The sequence below is a fragment of the Leucopleurus acutus genome, assembly GCF_964270905.1.
Source record: "Leucopleurus acutus genome assembly, chromosome: 8".
Lineage (NCBI taxonomy): Eukaryota > Metazoa > Chordata > Mammalia > Artiodactyla > Delphinidae > Leucopleurus > Leucopleurus acutus.
In genome coordinates, this window is record NC_139151.1 from 54025566 (window position 1) to 54038911 (window position 13346).

At 37.4% G+C, this 13346-nt stretch overlaps 1 protein-coding gene across 5 annotated transcripts in view; it reads left to right on the top strand.

The window, feature by feature from the left end:
• Positions 1–13346, top strand: part of NARS2 (asparaginyl-tRNA synthetase 2, mitochondrial) — a 137165-nt gene that overhangs the window by 96965 nt on the left and 26854 nt on the right. For 4 of the 5 annotated variants that reach the window (XR_014326374.1, XM_082844526.1, XM_082844528.1 and 1 more), the window contains 3 exons: positions 4857–4989; positions 8865–8963; positions 9063–9100. Coding sequence is in view for 4 of the 5 variants with exons in the window: in XM_082844526.1 (XP_082700652.1) it covers positions 4857–4989; positions 8865–8963; positions 9063–9100 (270 nt within the window). In the remaining variant the exon portion in view is untranslated. The remainder of the gene's footprint in view (positions 1–4856; positions 4990–8864; positions 8964–9062; positions 9101–13346) is intronic. The other variant, XM_082844529.1, reaches the window with a different exon arrangement.

Sequence of the window (13346 nt, forward strand, 5' to 3'; positions counted from 1 at the left end):
GCAGCCTTAGGGAAAGTTGCTGATCCCCCATATGCTGAACGATAAGTTCTTCCCCAGCTAAAAAGGCAGTAATTCCTCTTTTCTTTCAAAATATAAAGATTAGCTCTTAAATTTCAGGGCCAGAAGGAATAAATGGCAAAGCAATCAGTGACTACTTTATAATAATCCACTTGCCAATGTAGGGCTTCATAAAACTCCACACAAGGGAGAAAGTGACCTTTGCAGAACCATTTTTTGGTAACTTTACTTTTTATTTTTAAAAAGCCATTTTTGTAGTTATCTTAGCTGATGTGTATTGAATGTACTTTTGTTATCTTAAACGTCAACTCCAAGCTCATGGACTTTCCATATATAGCTTCCCTTTCTCCATAATTGGCACAAGAATGATTCTTAGTACTGAGTGTTTTCTTTCTCTGCTGGTCTCTTCTCACAGCAGTACTGGCCTTTCACCTGGTTTTGTATCTTATTTTAGTAATGGCCTTGTTCTCAGATCTTATTTTAACTATGGCTTGGGCCAAGCCTTGCTGCAAATTGCTTTCATGTGTGTGGAAGACGGAGGAAAAAGAAGAAATCAGCATAAATTAAAATAATCGTGATTTCACATGGACCTAGAAACAAAATTATGTAAAAGATACTAGAGAATAATGCCAAACTGCCTGCACCTCCCACTCATGTAAGAATTTGAAGACCAGAAAGGCTAAATGTCTTGCTAAAGTTTACAAAATATTGATTAAAATTTATCTTCTCATTATTTGCATGAAAGCAGCATATCCTAGGGAGCTATAATTTTAATACATAAAACAAATAAGCTATTCACAAGGAAGAGAAATATACCAAACTACTCACCCTAGTTATCTTTGAGAAGGCGGGGAGTGCATATTACAAATTTTTCTCTCTTATTTACTGGGTTTGTCCATGTTCAGTTATGAGCATCATTATTTTAATATCATAATGAAGGCTGTGCTCATTAGAGTCAGAGCTAGAGTTGAATCTGGCCTCTACCACTTGTTAGGCTATGACTATAACTTTTGAAAAAGCTTCTTAACCTCTCTGAACTTCAGTTTCTTAGACTGAAAAATAGAAGTAACAATGTATCCTTTATTGAGTTATAATAAAGGAGTTAACTGTAAGGTTCTCACATCTAATGCCTGGCCCACAAGGAGCACTTGCTAATGGTAGCCACTATCACTACTACTACTTTCACTACTGTATTATAGAACACTGGACGCTGACCTGGGGTGATCTTTATTGAATGATTTAAACATTTATCTGCTTAACAACTTGATGCTAAATTAGGGAATTTGTCAACATACCTTCCAGCTTATTTTATGTTTTTGTTAATTCAGAGAAAGCACCATGGCCATTGATTTTTACTTTACCCTATTAGAATAATACTTAACTTTGGGGTACCACAATTAGAATCTAATCCTTTCTAAAATAAAAATCCTTGATCCTCTCCTATATTTTATACAAGAGAGTTTACCCTGTATTGCTAGAGAAAATCATTAACCATTGTTAAATAAAAAATCCCTATTGTTAAATATCTTGGAGCTCCCTCCCTATCCATGTGAGAAGTAGGTGCCCTTGTGACTTGAATCGGTAGTTCTTTTTAGATACCGTTGTTTTCTCTGTTTCTAGTACCTTAATACATATATAATGTGTCTCTTTTGAACAGCAACCCCATTGGCCTCCTTGTATTTCAGGATGATAACTGCCCATTTCTTAGAAGTCTTCCTCAGAGCCTCCAAAGTAAATTCCACCAATGCCATGGAGTTTCTATTCATGCCCTGGAAAATTTCAATAGAATATTCTTTGTTATTAGTGAACATCTGTATGTACAATTTCATGTGATGCAGTGCCAGAAAAGAATGTCATTTTATTTATTTAAATATACTATTGCCACCCTACCTAGAGCTCGCATAGTCATAGATTAGAAGCTCGAGGTCCTGTAATTTTTGAATTTATTGTTTGGGGCAGACCTAAATTGTTTGACCCATTTTAGCTATTGAGTAACAGCCACAGTAAAATATATCTGAGTATTTTTCTGTACATTATTTGTAATGTTACTGTTTATAAGGATGTTGTGCTTTTCCAGTTTACAACTGAAGAAGCGTGTCATCCTCATTATTATTCATTCAACTTGAGCACCCGTTTTATCTTAGGCACTGAAGTTGCAAAGATGAATAAAACATTTTTCCTACTGTAGAATATTTCATAGTTTATTGAGGGAGAAAGATACAAAATGCACAATTATATTTCTAAGTGATACAGTCTGTATAATAAATGTATAAACAAAGTGTTACAGTCATAGAAAGGAGGGAACAATAAATTTGGGGGTGTATGGTAAGGTTACAATGAGAAAGTGACATTTAAGTCAAGTCTTGAAGGATGGATGGGAATTTGCCATTTGGAGAGAGAGGAACAAAGGACGGGCACTACAGAGAGGGGACAGCCAATGAAAAAGCCTAAAGGCATATGGGGCATGTAAGGAGAGTATCCTCAGTGTGCTGGAGAAAAGGCTTTGTGAAGGAAGGTCCAGTCAAAGTTAGGAGTTTGAATTTTAACCTTTGAGTAGGGGAGAACCATTGAAGATTTTTAAATTAGGGCTGATCTAATCAGATTTGAGTTTGAAAACGTATAGTAGTTTGGGACTGGAGGAAGAAAGGCAGGTGACAGACACAAGAGTTGACACAAGACAAAGTTGTGGAAATAAAGAAGAGTCTCTAGATCTGCAAGAGTTTCCCTAGGTATAAACAATATAATTCTGTGATCAATATGATAGGGAAGTGTGTGGGCGGTGAGGGAGGGATGGGGATCTGGTTTGGGTGACGAGGTGGGTTAGCTAAGATTAACAGAGCTGGGGAAAATGTACTGTTCATTATTTTGTTTTTGCTTGTTTCGGGGAGCAAGGCAAGAGTTTTCGTTTTGGACAAGGTAAGGTCAGTGTTTTTAGGAACATTCTAGTAAGCAAGTCTGGATCTGAATCTTGGGAGAGAGGTTACATAGTAATATTTTGAATTCTTACGGTTTGTTTTTCCATTAAAAACTAAGATTCTTGGAGGGTCACTGATCATGGTCTCAGAAAGGTGGCTGTAGAACCAAAACATAAATTCCTAAGCTTCTTACCAACTAGGCCTTAACTGAAATGGCCTTTGAAAGAAAAAATAAATCTCATGATTTCCACTATAATTGTTTTACTGTTTAATTTCCCACAGTATCTTTACTTAAAAAAAACACAACACAACAAAAAAATACTGGTATGTATATCCACAATCCGTTTTCTGTACTGTTTTCTGATCTTGATATTATTTGACTGATGATAAATGAAGAGTGTTGAGATTAACAGCTAAGGAGCCCCAAACCTCTTGTTTTGTTCTAGCAAAACCTTAAAATTCAAAGATTACTTGGTCCTCGGGACTTCCCTGGTGGCGCAGTGGTTAAGAATCCGCCTGCTGGGCTTCCCTGGTGGCACAGTGGTTGAGAGTCCGCCTGCCGAAGCAGGGGACACGGGTTCGTGCCCCGGTCCGGGAAGATCCCACATGCCGCGGAGCGGCTGGGCCTGTTGCCCATGGCTGCTGAGCCTGCGCGTCCGGAGCCTGTGCTCCGCAACGGGAGAGGCCACAACAGTGAGAGGCCCGCGTACCGGAAAAAAAAAAAAGAATCCGCCTGCTGATGCAGGGGACACGGGTTCGATCCCTGGTCCGGGAAGATCCCACATGCTGCAGAGCAGCTAAGCCTGTGCGCAACAACTACTGAGCCCAAATGTCACAACTACTGAAGCCCGCAGGCCTAGAGCCCATGCTCAGCAACGAGAGAAGCCACTGCAATGAGAAGCCCACACACCGCAATGAAGAGTAGCCCCAGCTCACTGCAACTAGAGAAAACCTGCGCACAACAACGAAGACCCAACACAGCCAAAAATAAATAAATTAAATAAGTAAATTTTTTTTAAAAAGGGGGCTTCCCTGGTGGCACAGTGGTTGAGAGTCCACCTGCCAGTGCAGGGGATACAGGTTCGTGCCCCAGTCCAGGAGGATCCCACATGCCGCGGAGCAGCTGGGCCCGTGAGCCATGGCCGCTGAGCCTGTGCGTCCGGAGCCTGTGCTCTGCAACGGAAGAGGCCACAACAGTGAGAGGCCCGCGTACCGCAAAAAAAAAAAAAAAGAAAGAAAGAAGGTGTCATGTTCGCTTCTCTGCAGAAATTTAAAAATAAGAATTTTTTTCCCCGTTTATGTTGTTGAACTATAGCCCTTCTTGAAAACCAGAGAGTAAAGCAGACAGTTCTTCAGAATCCACCCCACCCCCCAAATGTCAGGGCTTACTGAGCATTGATTAAAACTCCTAGGTGGGCGTAAAGGACTTGAGTAGGCCTAACAAGGCAAATCACCATACATATCTGATAATGTTTTTTCATATATTTAGAAAATGATTGGCTTGCCTTATCCACATGAAATTCTGGTTTTAACTGTTACTATCTAGATTCTCTGTGTGGCTTCTCGGGCTGTGGTATTTTTCCTTTACTTTGTTCTCAATTGCTGTGAAATGTAGTTGCCTGCTGTTCAAGGCAGCTGCAGTAGAGTGCATCCAGAAGTGGTTATAATTCTATATTTAGTAAGCCATAGGGTTTGTAAAGCATTTGCAAATTCCTTTGGAATAAAATGGTTTCTATAAATGTAACATTTTTAATGAAACTATTATAATCACCCATTAAAGAAATGTGGCAGCTAATACGTGTGGATTTGTGGACAAGACAGAGGCGCAGAACTTTTTTTTTTCTTAAGAGCTTACTGAATATTTTAAATACTTAAAATTAATCATGTGAATCCTATTTTTACACTGTTAATCTTGAATTGCAGAGCTTTTACTCAAGTGTTTACCTTTGGTCCAACATTCCGAGCAGAGAATTCTCAGAGCCGGAGACACCTGGCAGAGTTTTATATGGTAGAAGCAGAGATTTCTTTTCTTGAGAGCCTTCAAGATCTCATGCAGGTAGGTACTCAAGTTTTAAAATAATTTCTAAATGTCAGGCATCTGTGACATTAAAATGCTTCTGTATACATTTTTACCTCTGACATCTGTGCCTTACAGGTGTTCATAGAATGAAGAAGATGGAGAACTAATTAATAAACATCTACTGAATGCTGTTAGTGTAATAGTTTTTAAAGTACAGGAGTCAAACAGATTTAAGTTCATGTCCAAGCTTTGCCATTAACTTCGTTATGATGTTACCTAACCTTAGTGATCTTTAGCTTCCTCAGCTATAAAATGAGAATAATAGTAGCTATTTCATTAGGTTATTGTGAGAAGTAAATGAAAGATTATGTATGTATAATGTAAAGCATCCAGTATGGGATCTGGCACAAAGCAGGCTTAGTAAATAGTAGCTCTTGATATTTGCTAGGCAAATAAACAAAACATCTTTATAGTTAGAGAAACATGTCTATAGCTATAGTATTAGAAAGCACCCACAGGAGCTGTCAGAGCTCTGGGACAGGGATGAAGCTGGAGATATAGTCAAGAGTCAGCTCATGAAAGAAAGTCTGTATTTAAATGCCCTGCTGAGGAGTTTGAACTTAATCCAAAAGATAAAGGAGAAAGTTCTCAGCTGGGAAAGGCCATGGTCAGAGTTATATTTTAGAAGTATCTCTCTAGCAGCATTATGAAAAATGATTTAGAGGGAGATAAAAATAGGGGTGGGAGCCTTTTCAGGAGGCTGTGGCCATAAATCCATATAGAGCACACAAGTCTGGAGATGGATGGACCAGGATTTGATTATTAGCTCAATCACTTACTGGCTATGTGACCTAAGACATGGGACTTAATTTCTCTGAACCTCAGTTTTCTTATCTATAAAATGGGAATAATAATTCCTATTTCATATATTAATTCATAGGATTAGAGAGATAATATATATAAGGTGCTTAGCATAGTTCATGACACTTAGTAAGTACCCAGAATGTGTTAACTGTTGTTATGAATTCTCTATCCACTACCATTTTGGTTAAGATCTTAGTTTGGAATTCTAATTACAGGATGTTTATTTTAGCAGTTTTCATCAACTCTTACTTCTTTCATTCTACTCTTATTCACCCAGTAAATGACCCAATTCCACTTAAAACAGAAATACCATGTATACTCCCAAATAGAATGGAGTCACAATTTTATTATCCTGTCTTAGGTTGGATTTCCTAGAAAATAAACCCTAAAGCAGAGATGTGTGTGCAGGTATTACTGGGGAATGCTCTCAAGAGAAATACCTGTGAGGAAAGGAAGAAAGCAGCATTGGGCAGAGGGACAAGTTAAACTGTGCTGCATTTACAAACAGATGCCTTAGCCAATTCCCTGAGAAACTTTGGAGCTAGAATGGTCTTTCATAGTTGTCCCATAGGAGGGCAAGTGCCTCCTCCTGTGAGCCAGTCATTGGATGCGGGCTAGATGGGAAGGGGTTGTAACCTTGGGTAAGGCAGTCCTCCTGGCCTGGGCAGTTCCTGAAGAGGGACCCAACTATGTACCATCAGCAGTTACTGTTCCTAGCGGATAAAGATCTTGGTCCTAAAGGGATGTTGTGGCCACACACCACAGTGTCCACTTGCATATACCCCTTTAACATCTCCCACCGATTTCTCTAGACCAGTGTCCCGAAGGGGATATTTTTGGTGTCCCTACTAGGGAGTGGGTGGGGGAGTAGGGAAGACGGGTTGCTACTGGCATCTAGTGGGTAAAGGCTAGGGATGTTGTTCAGTATCCTGCAATGCACAGCCCCCTCCCCGCCAGCGAAGAATTATCTGGCCAAAAATGTCAATAGGAACACTGTTGAGTTAATCCCTTTCTAGATTTAGGGATTCAGAATCTGAGCCTCACCAAGTCAGTAAAATTCCTTAATCAGCTTTCAATTTGAGCTCACCACCCAATTCTTTTTTTTTTTTTTCCACCCAATTCTTTATTATTCTTTCACTCAGACAATGAGAGTATTGTAAAGAATGGAACCACACGTTTTACCTCCTATTTCTGCCTTGTCCCTGTCTCCGCTGCCCAATATAATACCAGAGGGAAAGATTATAAAGATAATACATTGTTAGAATTTATTAAACATTATAATCTTTGCTCTATAATTATGTATTCTGTAACTGAGTAATTCTTATTTATTTGGTCGTCCACTGAGTGGTACTCAGGGCATACACTATTGAATAGTTTAATTAATTGGAATATAAACTTTTTCCTAAAGACAGAAGAAAAAGGTATATTCTTTCCAAAAATAAACTCCTGCTTCTCTCAGTTTTCTCCCTTTGATAAATTGAATTCTGTGGAAATTATTATCTTGATGAAGAGCAGTCTCTTAAATACAAAATCAGAATATTATAACAGGATATTTTCCTCTTATGACGTATAAGCAATTAAATATTATTATTTTAATACTATTGAGAAATATATTTTTTAAAACATGAGGGTTATGTTAACCCTTCAGTTAAGTTTCTGTTTTATTATAAATATATTTATAGAGTGTAGTCTGAAAGTCAAGGTTAGAAAAGCCAGTGATATCCTTCTTCAAATGGAAATGTTCTGCCCTTGAAGGACACTGCTTTAACAGCCCCAGCTGTTGAAGTCTTCATCTTACCGATTGTGTATTGTGTCCCTCAACAATGCAAGCATACTATCCAATCTACCTGTTCTTTTTTCCTCTCAATATACATTGGCTTTTTGCAGTGATTGAGGGATATAACGCTTCATAAATCATTCAGTTACTTAGTGATTTCTTTATCTCACTGCTAGATTGAAGGTGGTTATAGCCTCAAGGCAAAACATCTTTAGCCTCCTTTTGCTCTTCTTTCATCAAGTTATTCCTTACTTCTCTACAAAATATATGTATAATATAAAAATGCAAAGTATATATAAAAAGAAATGAAAAATATTTTATATATGTACATAAATCTATCTGGTTGTCACTTGATAATTAAGTTCTTTCCTATATCTGACCATGTTAAATTACTCAGACGCTTATGCCCCACTGTGTTTCCAGTGTTGATAGGGTGTCCAGTGATTCAGAGAGGAAAGGAAGATACCTGCCTGTGGGGCAGCCTGGTCTTAATTCATGTATGTGTCTTTATGAGGACATATCTGAAAATCACAATATGATTTCATTGACATCAAAACAAAAATTTTAGTTTGGATTAAAAATATTTTAGAAATATTTTTCATTCCAGTCACTTTTTTCTTCTGAGAACAAGTTTTTCCCATGAGACTTTTATGGACACCCCTGGTAGAACGAATTCTTACACGCTGATTTGTGTCGTTACTTTATACTTTAGCAAAGCAAAAATGTATGTATTTAGATGTAGATAGATCTCATTGCTTCTCTAATCGTAAAGTTTACTTTCATTTACCAGTGACTGAATGAAGCACTTTTCAAAACGTTCCACTCTTCACAACTGATGTTTGTTGCATGCTTCTCTGAACTGGGCACTAAGCTAAGTCTTATACGTGGATTATCTCATATAATTCTCACAACAATCCTGTAAGCTAGGTACTGTTAACTGTCCTGACTCTACAAGTGAATATACTGAAATTTAGAGAGGCATCAGTTTGTTTTAGCTGTTCATTTGACAGCCCACTTCAATACCAGTATTGAAACTGTTAACAGAAGGTTCAGACATGGTTCGTTCTTTTTTTTTTTTAACCTTCTCTGAGAAGTTGTGATGCCCCCTCTAATCAATATGGAAACTGAATTAACTTGATGTAGTATATTCAGGAAGTAAGAGGCCTAATGGATTTATAGCCATTGAAACCTGGAGAGCAGTCCTTACAGGGCCCTAAACAGGTTTTTCATGAAGCTTACATGTCAGGCAATTCTGTATCATTTCTCTTAGGTTATGGAGGGCCTCTTCAAGACTACAACAATGACAGTTCTCTCAAATTGTCCTGAAGATGTTGAACTCTGTCACAAATTCATAGCTCCTGGCCAAAAGGTAATTAGCTTTGTGGATGAAGCCCTGTAAATATGTTAATTACATGTAAGGAATATAATTACATTTAATAAATTTTCTTTTTTCTCTTTTCTTACCAAGGACAGATTAGAACATATGCTAAAAAACAACTTTCTAATGTAAGTAGATTTATACTTTCTCTGATCTTTATTCATAATTTATCATTGTATTTATCACACTGTATTAAATTTTTTGTTTGTATATCTGCTTATCACACTCCCTAGACTCAAGGAAAACCCGTATTTTAATTATTTTTATAGCTCTTATGTCTGGTTCATAGTTGATAATCAGTGTTTCATGAATAAATAAATGAATAAATCATAGCAAGATAATGTTCATAGTAATTATTAACTATATTCCTACAATTCAGACTAATTCTTTAGTAATCAAAATCTGGCTTGATTAAAAAACATGCTTTTAAGATAGGTACATGTAATGTCTGCCCCTCTATTTTTCTCTTATTTCAGTCTTCCTTCTTTTTCCTTCCTTCGCTTGCTAAAATCTGAAAATATATCCTGAATTGTTTTTTTAGCCACTATTTTAAAACCTAAAGATCTGTGTTTTAAATATAGCACATACATTATTGCTTCATTTCCACTATAATCCTGTTCGAGTAGAACTTGTTATTGGACTGGTGGTTTATTCAACCAACCATATTAATCAGATAGGCTATTCTTTTCACAGTTTATTCAACCAGCCATATTAATCAGATAGGCTATTCTTTTCACAGTTTATTATGAAACACATACTTGATATGGAAAAAACAACAAGCAACTTCTTATATGCAGTACAAATAATTCATATAAGACTTAGTATTCAGGGTATTTACAATGTGTAGAGGAAGTAAGTTTGATAATCTGAAGAAAAGAAAATTGTCTCTGAACATAAGTTAGTATCATTTTTCCCTTGCTATCTTAAGTTCAGGAAGTTTTTCTTCTAAGAGAATAAAGAATTCAACCTGTCCTTGAGAAGGGGAATAAGAAAGACTTGGCAGACTTAGCTGAGAATATCAGGTATCAGCCTAGACCTTCAGGCTACCAGTTAAAAATGATGAGTCGTTGAGCCTGACCCAATAACAAGGCAGCAGCTGTGGGATCAGAAAAGGAGGAAATAGGAGCCCCGTGATAGAGAATCTAAGGGCAATGAAGTACAAGTGAAGGCTTTTGAAACTTTTCCTTTCACTTAAATGTATATTGAATGTTTACTATGTGCCAGGCATTGTCCTAAAATCTAAAAACTGTTTAAATCAGTGGACAAAGCAGATAAAATTCCATGCCTTCACTGAGCTTATATTTCTGGTGGAGGTAATAATAGCCAAGAGACAAGATAAATAAGTGAAACGTATAGTCTGTGAAAATGAGTAATACTTATGGGGAAAAAAACCAGAGAAGAGAAAGAAGATAAGCCAAAGGAAGAATGAGGAGGTAGAAATTTTAGATAGCACGGCAGGGAAGATCTCACTGAGATGATTTTTGAGTAAAGATCTCAAGAAAGTAAAGTAAGAGAACTAGTTATATGGGTAAGTGGGAAAAGAATATTCCAGGCAGAGGGAATAACAAGTACAAAGACCCTGAGGTTGGAGCATGCCTGACATGTTCAAGTAATAGTGAAGAGTGAGTAAGGGAAGAGGATACGAAGATAAAGTAAGAAAGGATGAGGGAGGTAGGGAAATCAGGTGGGGCCTTGTAGGGCACTGTGAAGAGTTTGGATTTTCACTTGGGTGAGGTGGGAAAGCTATTGAAGGGTACTGTGCAGAGATCTGACAAGATCTCAGTTGGATTTAATAGGATCGCTCTGGCTATCTGTTGAGAATTGGCTGTAGGTAGGACAAGAGTGAGAGCAGCACAGCAAGTAGGAGATTGTTACAGTCACCTAGGTGCAAGTAGATGGTGGTTTGAACCTTGTATAAGTCAGGGTTCTCCAGAGAAACAAGACCAACACGATGTGTGTATATAAAGATTTATTTTAAGGAATTAGCTCACACAATTGTAGAGGCTGGGCAAGTTAAAAATCTGTTGGAGTGGTCCAGCAGGCTGGAGACTCAAGGAAGAACCAATCAAAGGCAGTCTGCTGGCAGATTCCTTCTTTCTTGGAGGAGGCCAGTCTTTGTTCTAGCAAGGCCTTCAACTGGTTGGATGTTGTTATGGAGGGTAATCTTCTTTACTCAGGATCCACTGATTTAAATGTTAACCTCATCCAAAAAAAAACACCATCTCAGAAATATCCTGAATGTTTGACCAAATATCTGAGTACTGTAGCCCAGCCAACTTTATACATAAAATTAACCGTCACAGACCAGGATGGTAACAATGGAGGTAGGTGAAATTGTCCTATTCTGGATATATTTTAAAGATACAGAAAACAGGATTTACTGAGAGTGAAAAAGAGAGAGAAGGAGAATTAAGAGTGACTTCAAGCCTTTTGACTTACACAGCTATAGAAATGGAGTTGCTATTAACAGAGATGGGGGAAGCCGTAGAATAGTGGGGGTGTGTGGAGAGAGAGAGAGGGGTGATATCAGGCTCATCATCATGAGGTGTCATGTTAAGACTGAGATACTTTTCAGACGTCCAGTTAGGTGTTGGGTAGGCAGTTTGAGTGTATGGGCCTGGAGTCTACAGGAGAGCTATGGACATAAGCATATTGATAAAAGTTGTAATTAAGTAGGTAAGGAAAGAAGTAAATTAGGCATCCCAAGGAATCTGTACTGGTAACAGAAAACTAGGGAGATCTTAAGAGAAGTTATCCAGCTTCTGTCTAATAAATAAGATCTAAGATTGGGGAAAAATATCCACCATTTATTGAATATTTACTATGTGCCAGACAGCGATAAACTTGAAATACATTGTATTTCATTGTATCTTCACAACAACTCTGTGAGTAGTTATTGTTGCCCTTCCGTAGATGATGAATCAACTCAGAAGATATTAGGTGAGTAAAAGGTGAAGTGGGGATTCAAACTCATGGTCATCTTATTTCAAAGCTCATGCTTTCAACCAGTGTACTTCCTATATCTGAAAGGGCACTGGAATTAATGCTAGAGCAGTTGTAGCTCCCCCACTATCTTTATGACCCTTATGTATCATCTAACTGTTGTGCTTCAGAATCCATGTCTGTAAAATACTCAGGATGGGAACATGGGCTGTGCCATATCAGTCACTGCTATCACCATCATCCATTCCACACAGCACGAATCATAGTTGTACATTAAATTTATATGTGTGATTTTTTTTTTTTTTTTTGGTGTCACCTCCGCATGGTCAGAGGCTTGTTTGTTTTACTTATGCACTGAGTATAGTGAACTGTGTTTCAGAGGACCTGGATTCTAGTCCTGCCTCTACCACTTATTAGCCATTAATGAGTGAATTCATATTTTTCAACAAATATTTATTGACTACCTTCTATGTTAGGCACTGTTCTAGTCATTGAGGATTCAGTAGTGAAAATAGGCATGGATTAGTCCTTTTATGGAGTTTAGCATCTAGAGAAAAAGATGAATAGTTAAATATTTGCATGAATAATTATTTAATTACAACTACGAATTTGACTAATAGTAAATCTTTAACCTTTCTGAGCTTCAGTTTTCTCATCTATGAAGTGATAACTTGTCTGTCTTATTTTGTTGAAATGTTCAAATGCTGCTTAAGCAATATGTCAAAGACTAGATAACATGAAAACCCTCCTGCTACAAAACATCTAAAAATGCTAGTTAAAATATTATTAAATCCTTTTAAATGCATTGTTGAGTTCACTAGAATATATGAGAAGTTACAGGAGCTAGAAACAGAGGGGACTGAACACCAGAGGATGTACGTAAATTACATGATGCTGAGGATTCTCAGGGTGGAGGGTACCAGAGATGGAGGGGGTTTGTAGACTTTGAAACCAGAGATTTTAAAAGCCATGAGAGAATATGAGAGTAGACCTAAGCATGATGAATTAGAATCAAGATGCACCCCGAAATACACATGCATACATGTCCACACCCACACGCAAGATACAATATGACTTGTATTCTTTTGAATAGATTTCAGTGTTCTTGAGTACCTGTTATAATTGTTTTATATGAAAGTATATTATTTAAAGGACTTGTGTAGTCTTTGAATTTAGCCTTTATCAAGCAGAAATAGAACACACTTATTTTACATTTCCTTTATAGTATTAAGGCTTTAAAAATATAGAGTACTTACCTTTTTATTTGCTCGGCATTTATTTGTGTGAATTTGAGGCAAAGAATGCTAATAATAATCTCTGTAACTTAGCAGTTGTACTCCAGCAGTTTCAGAATAATTTTCTTCATTCAACAACAGAAAATTTGAAATATGAAGGTAGTTTGATATTGTATCACACAATATCACAATGTCT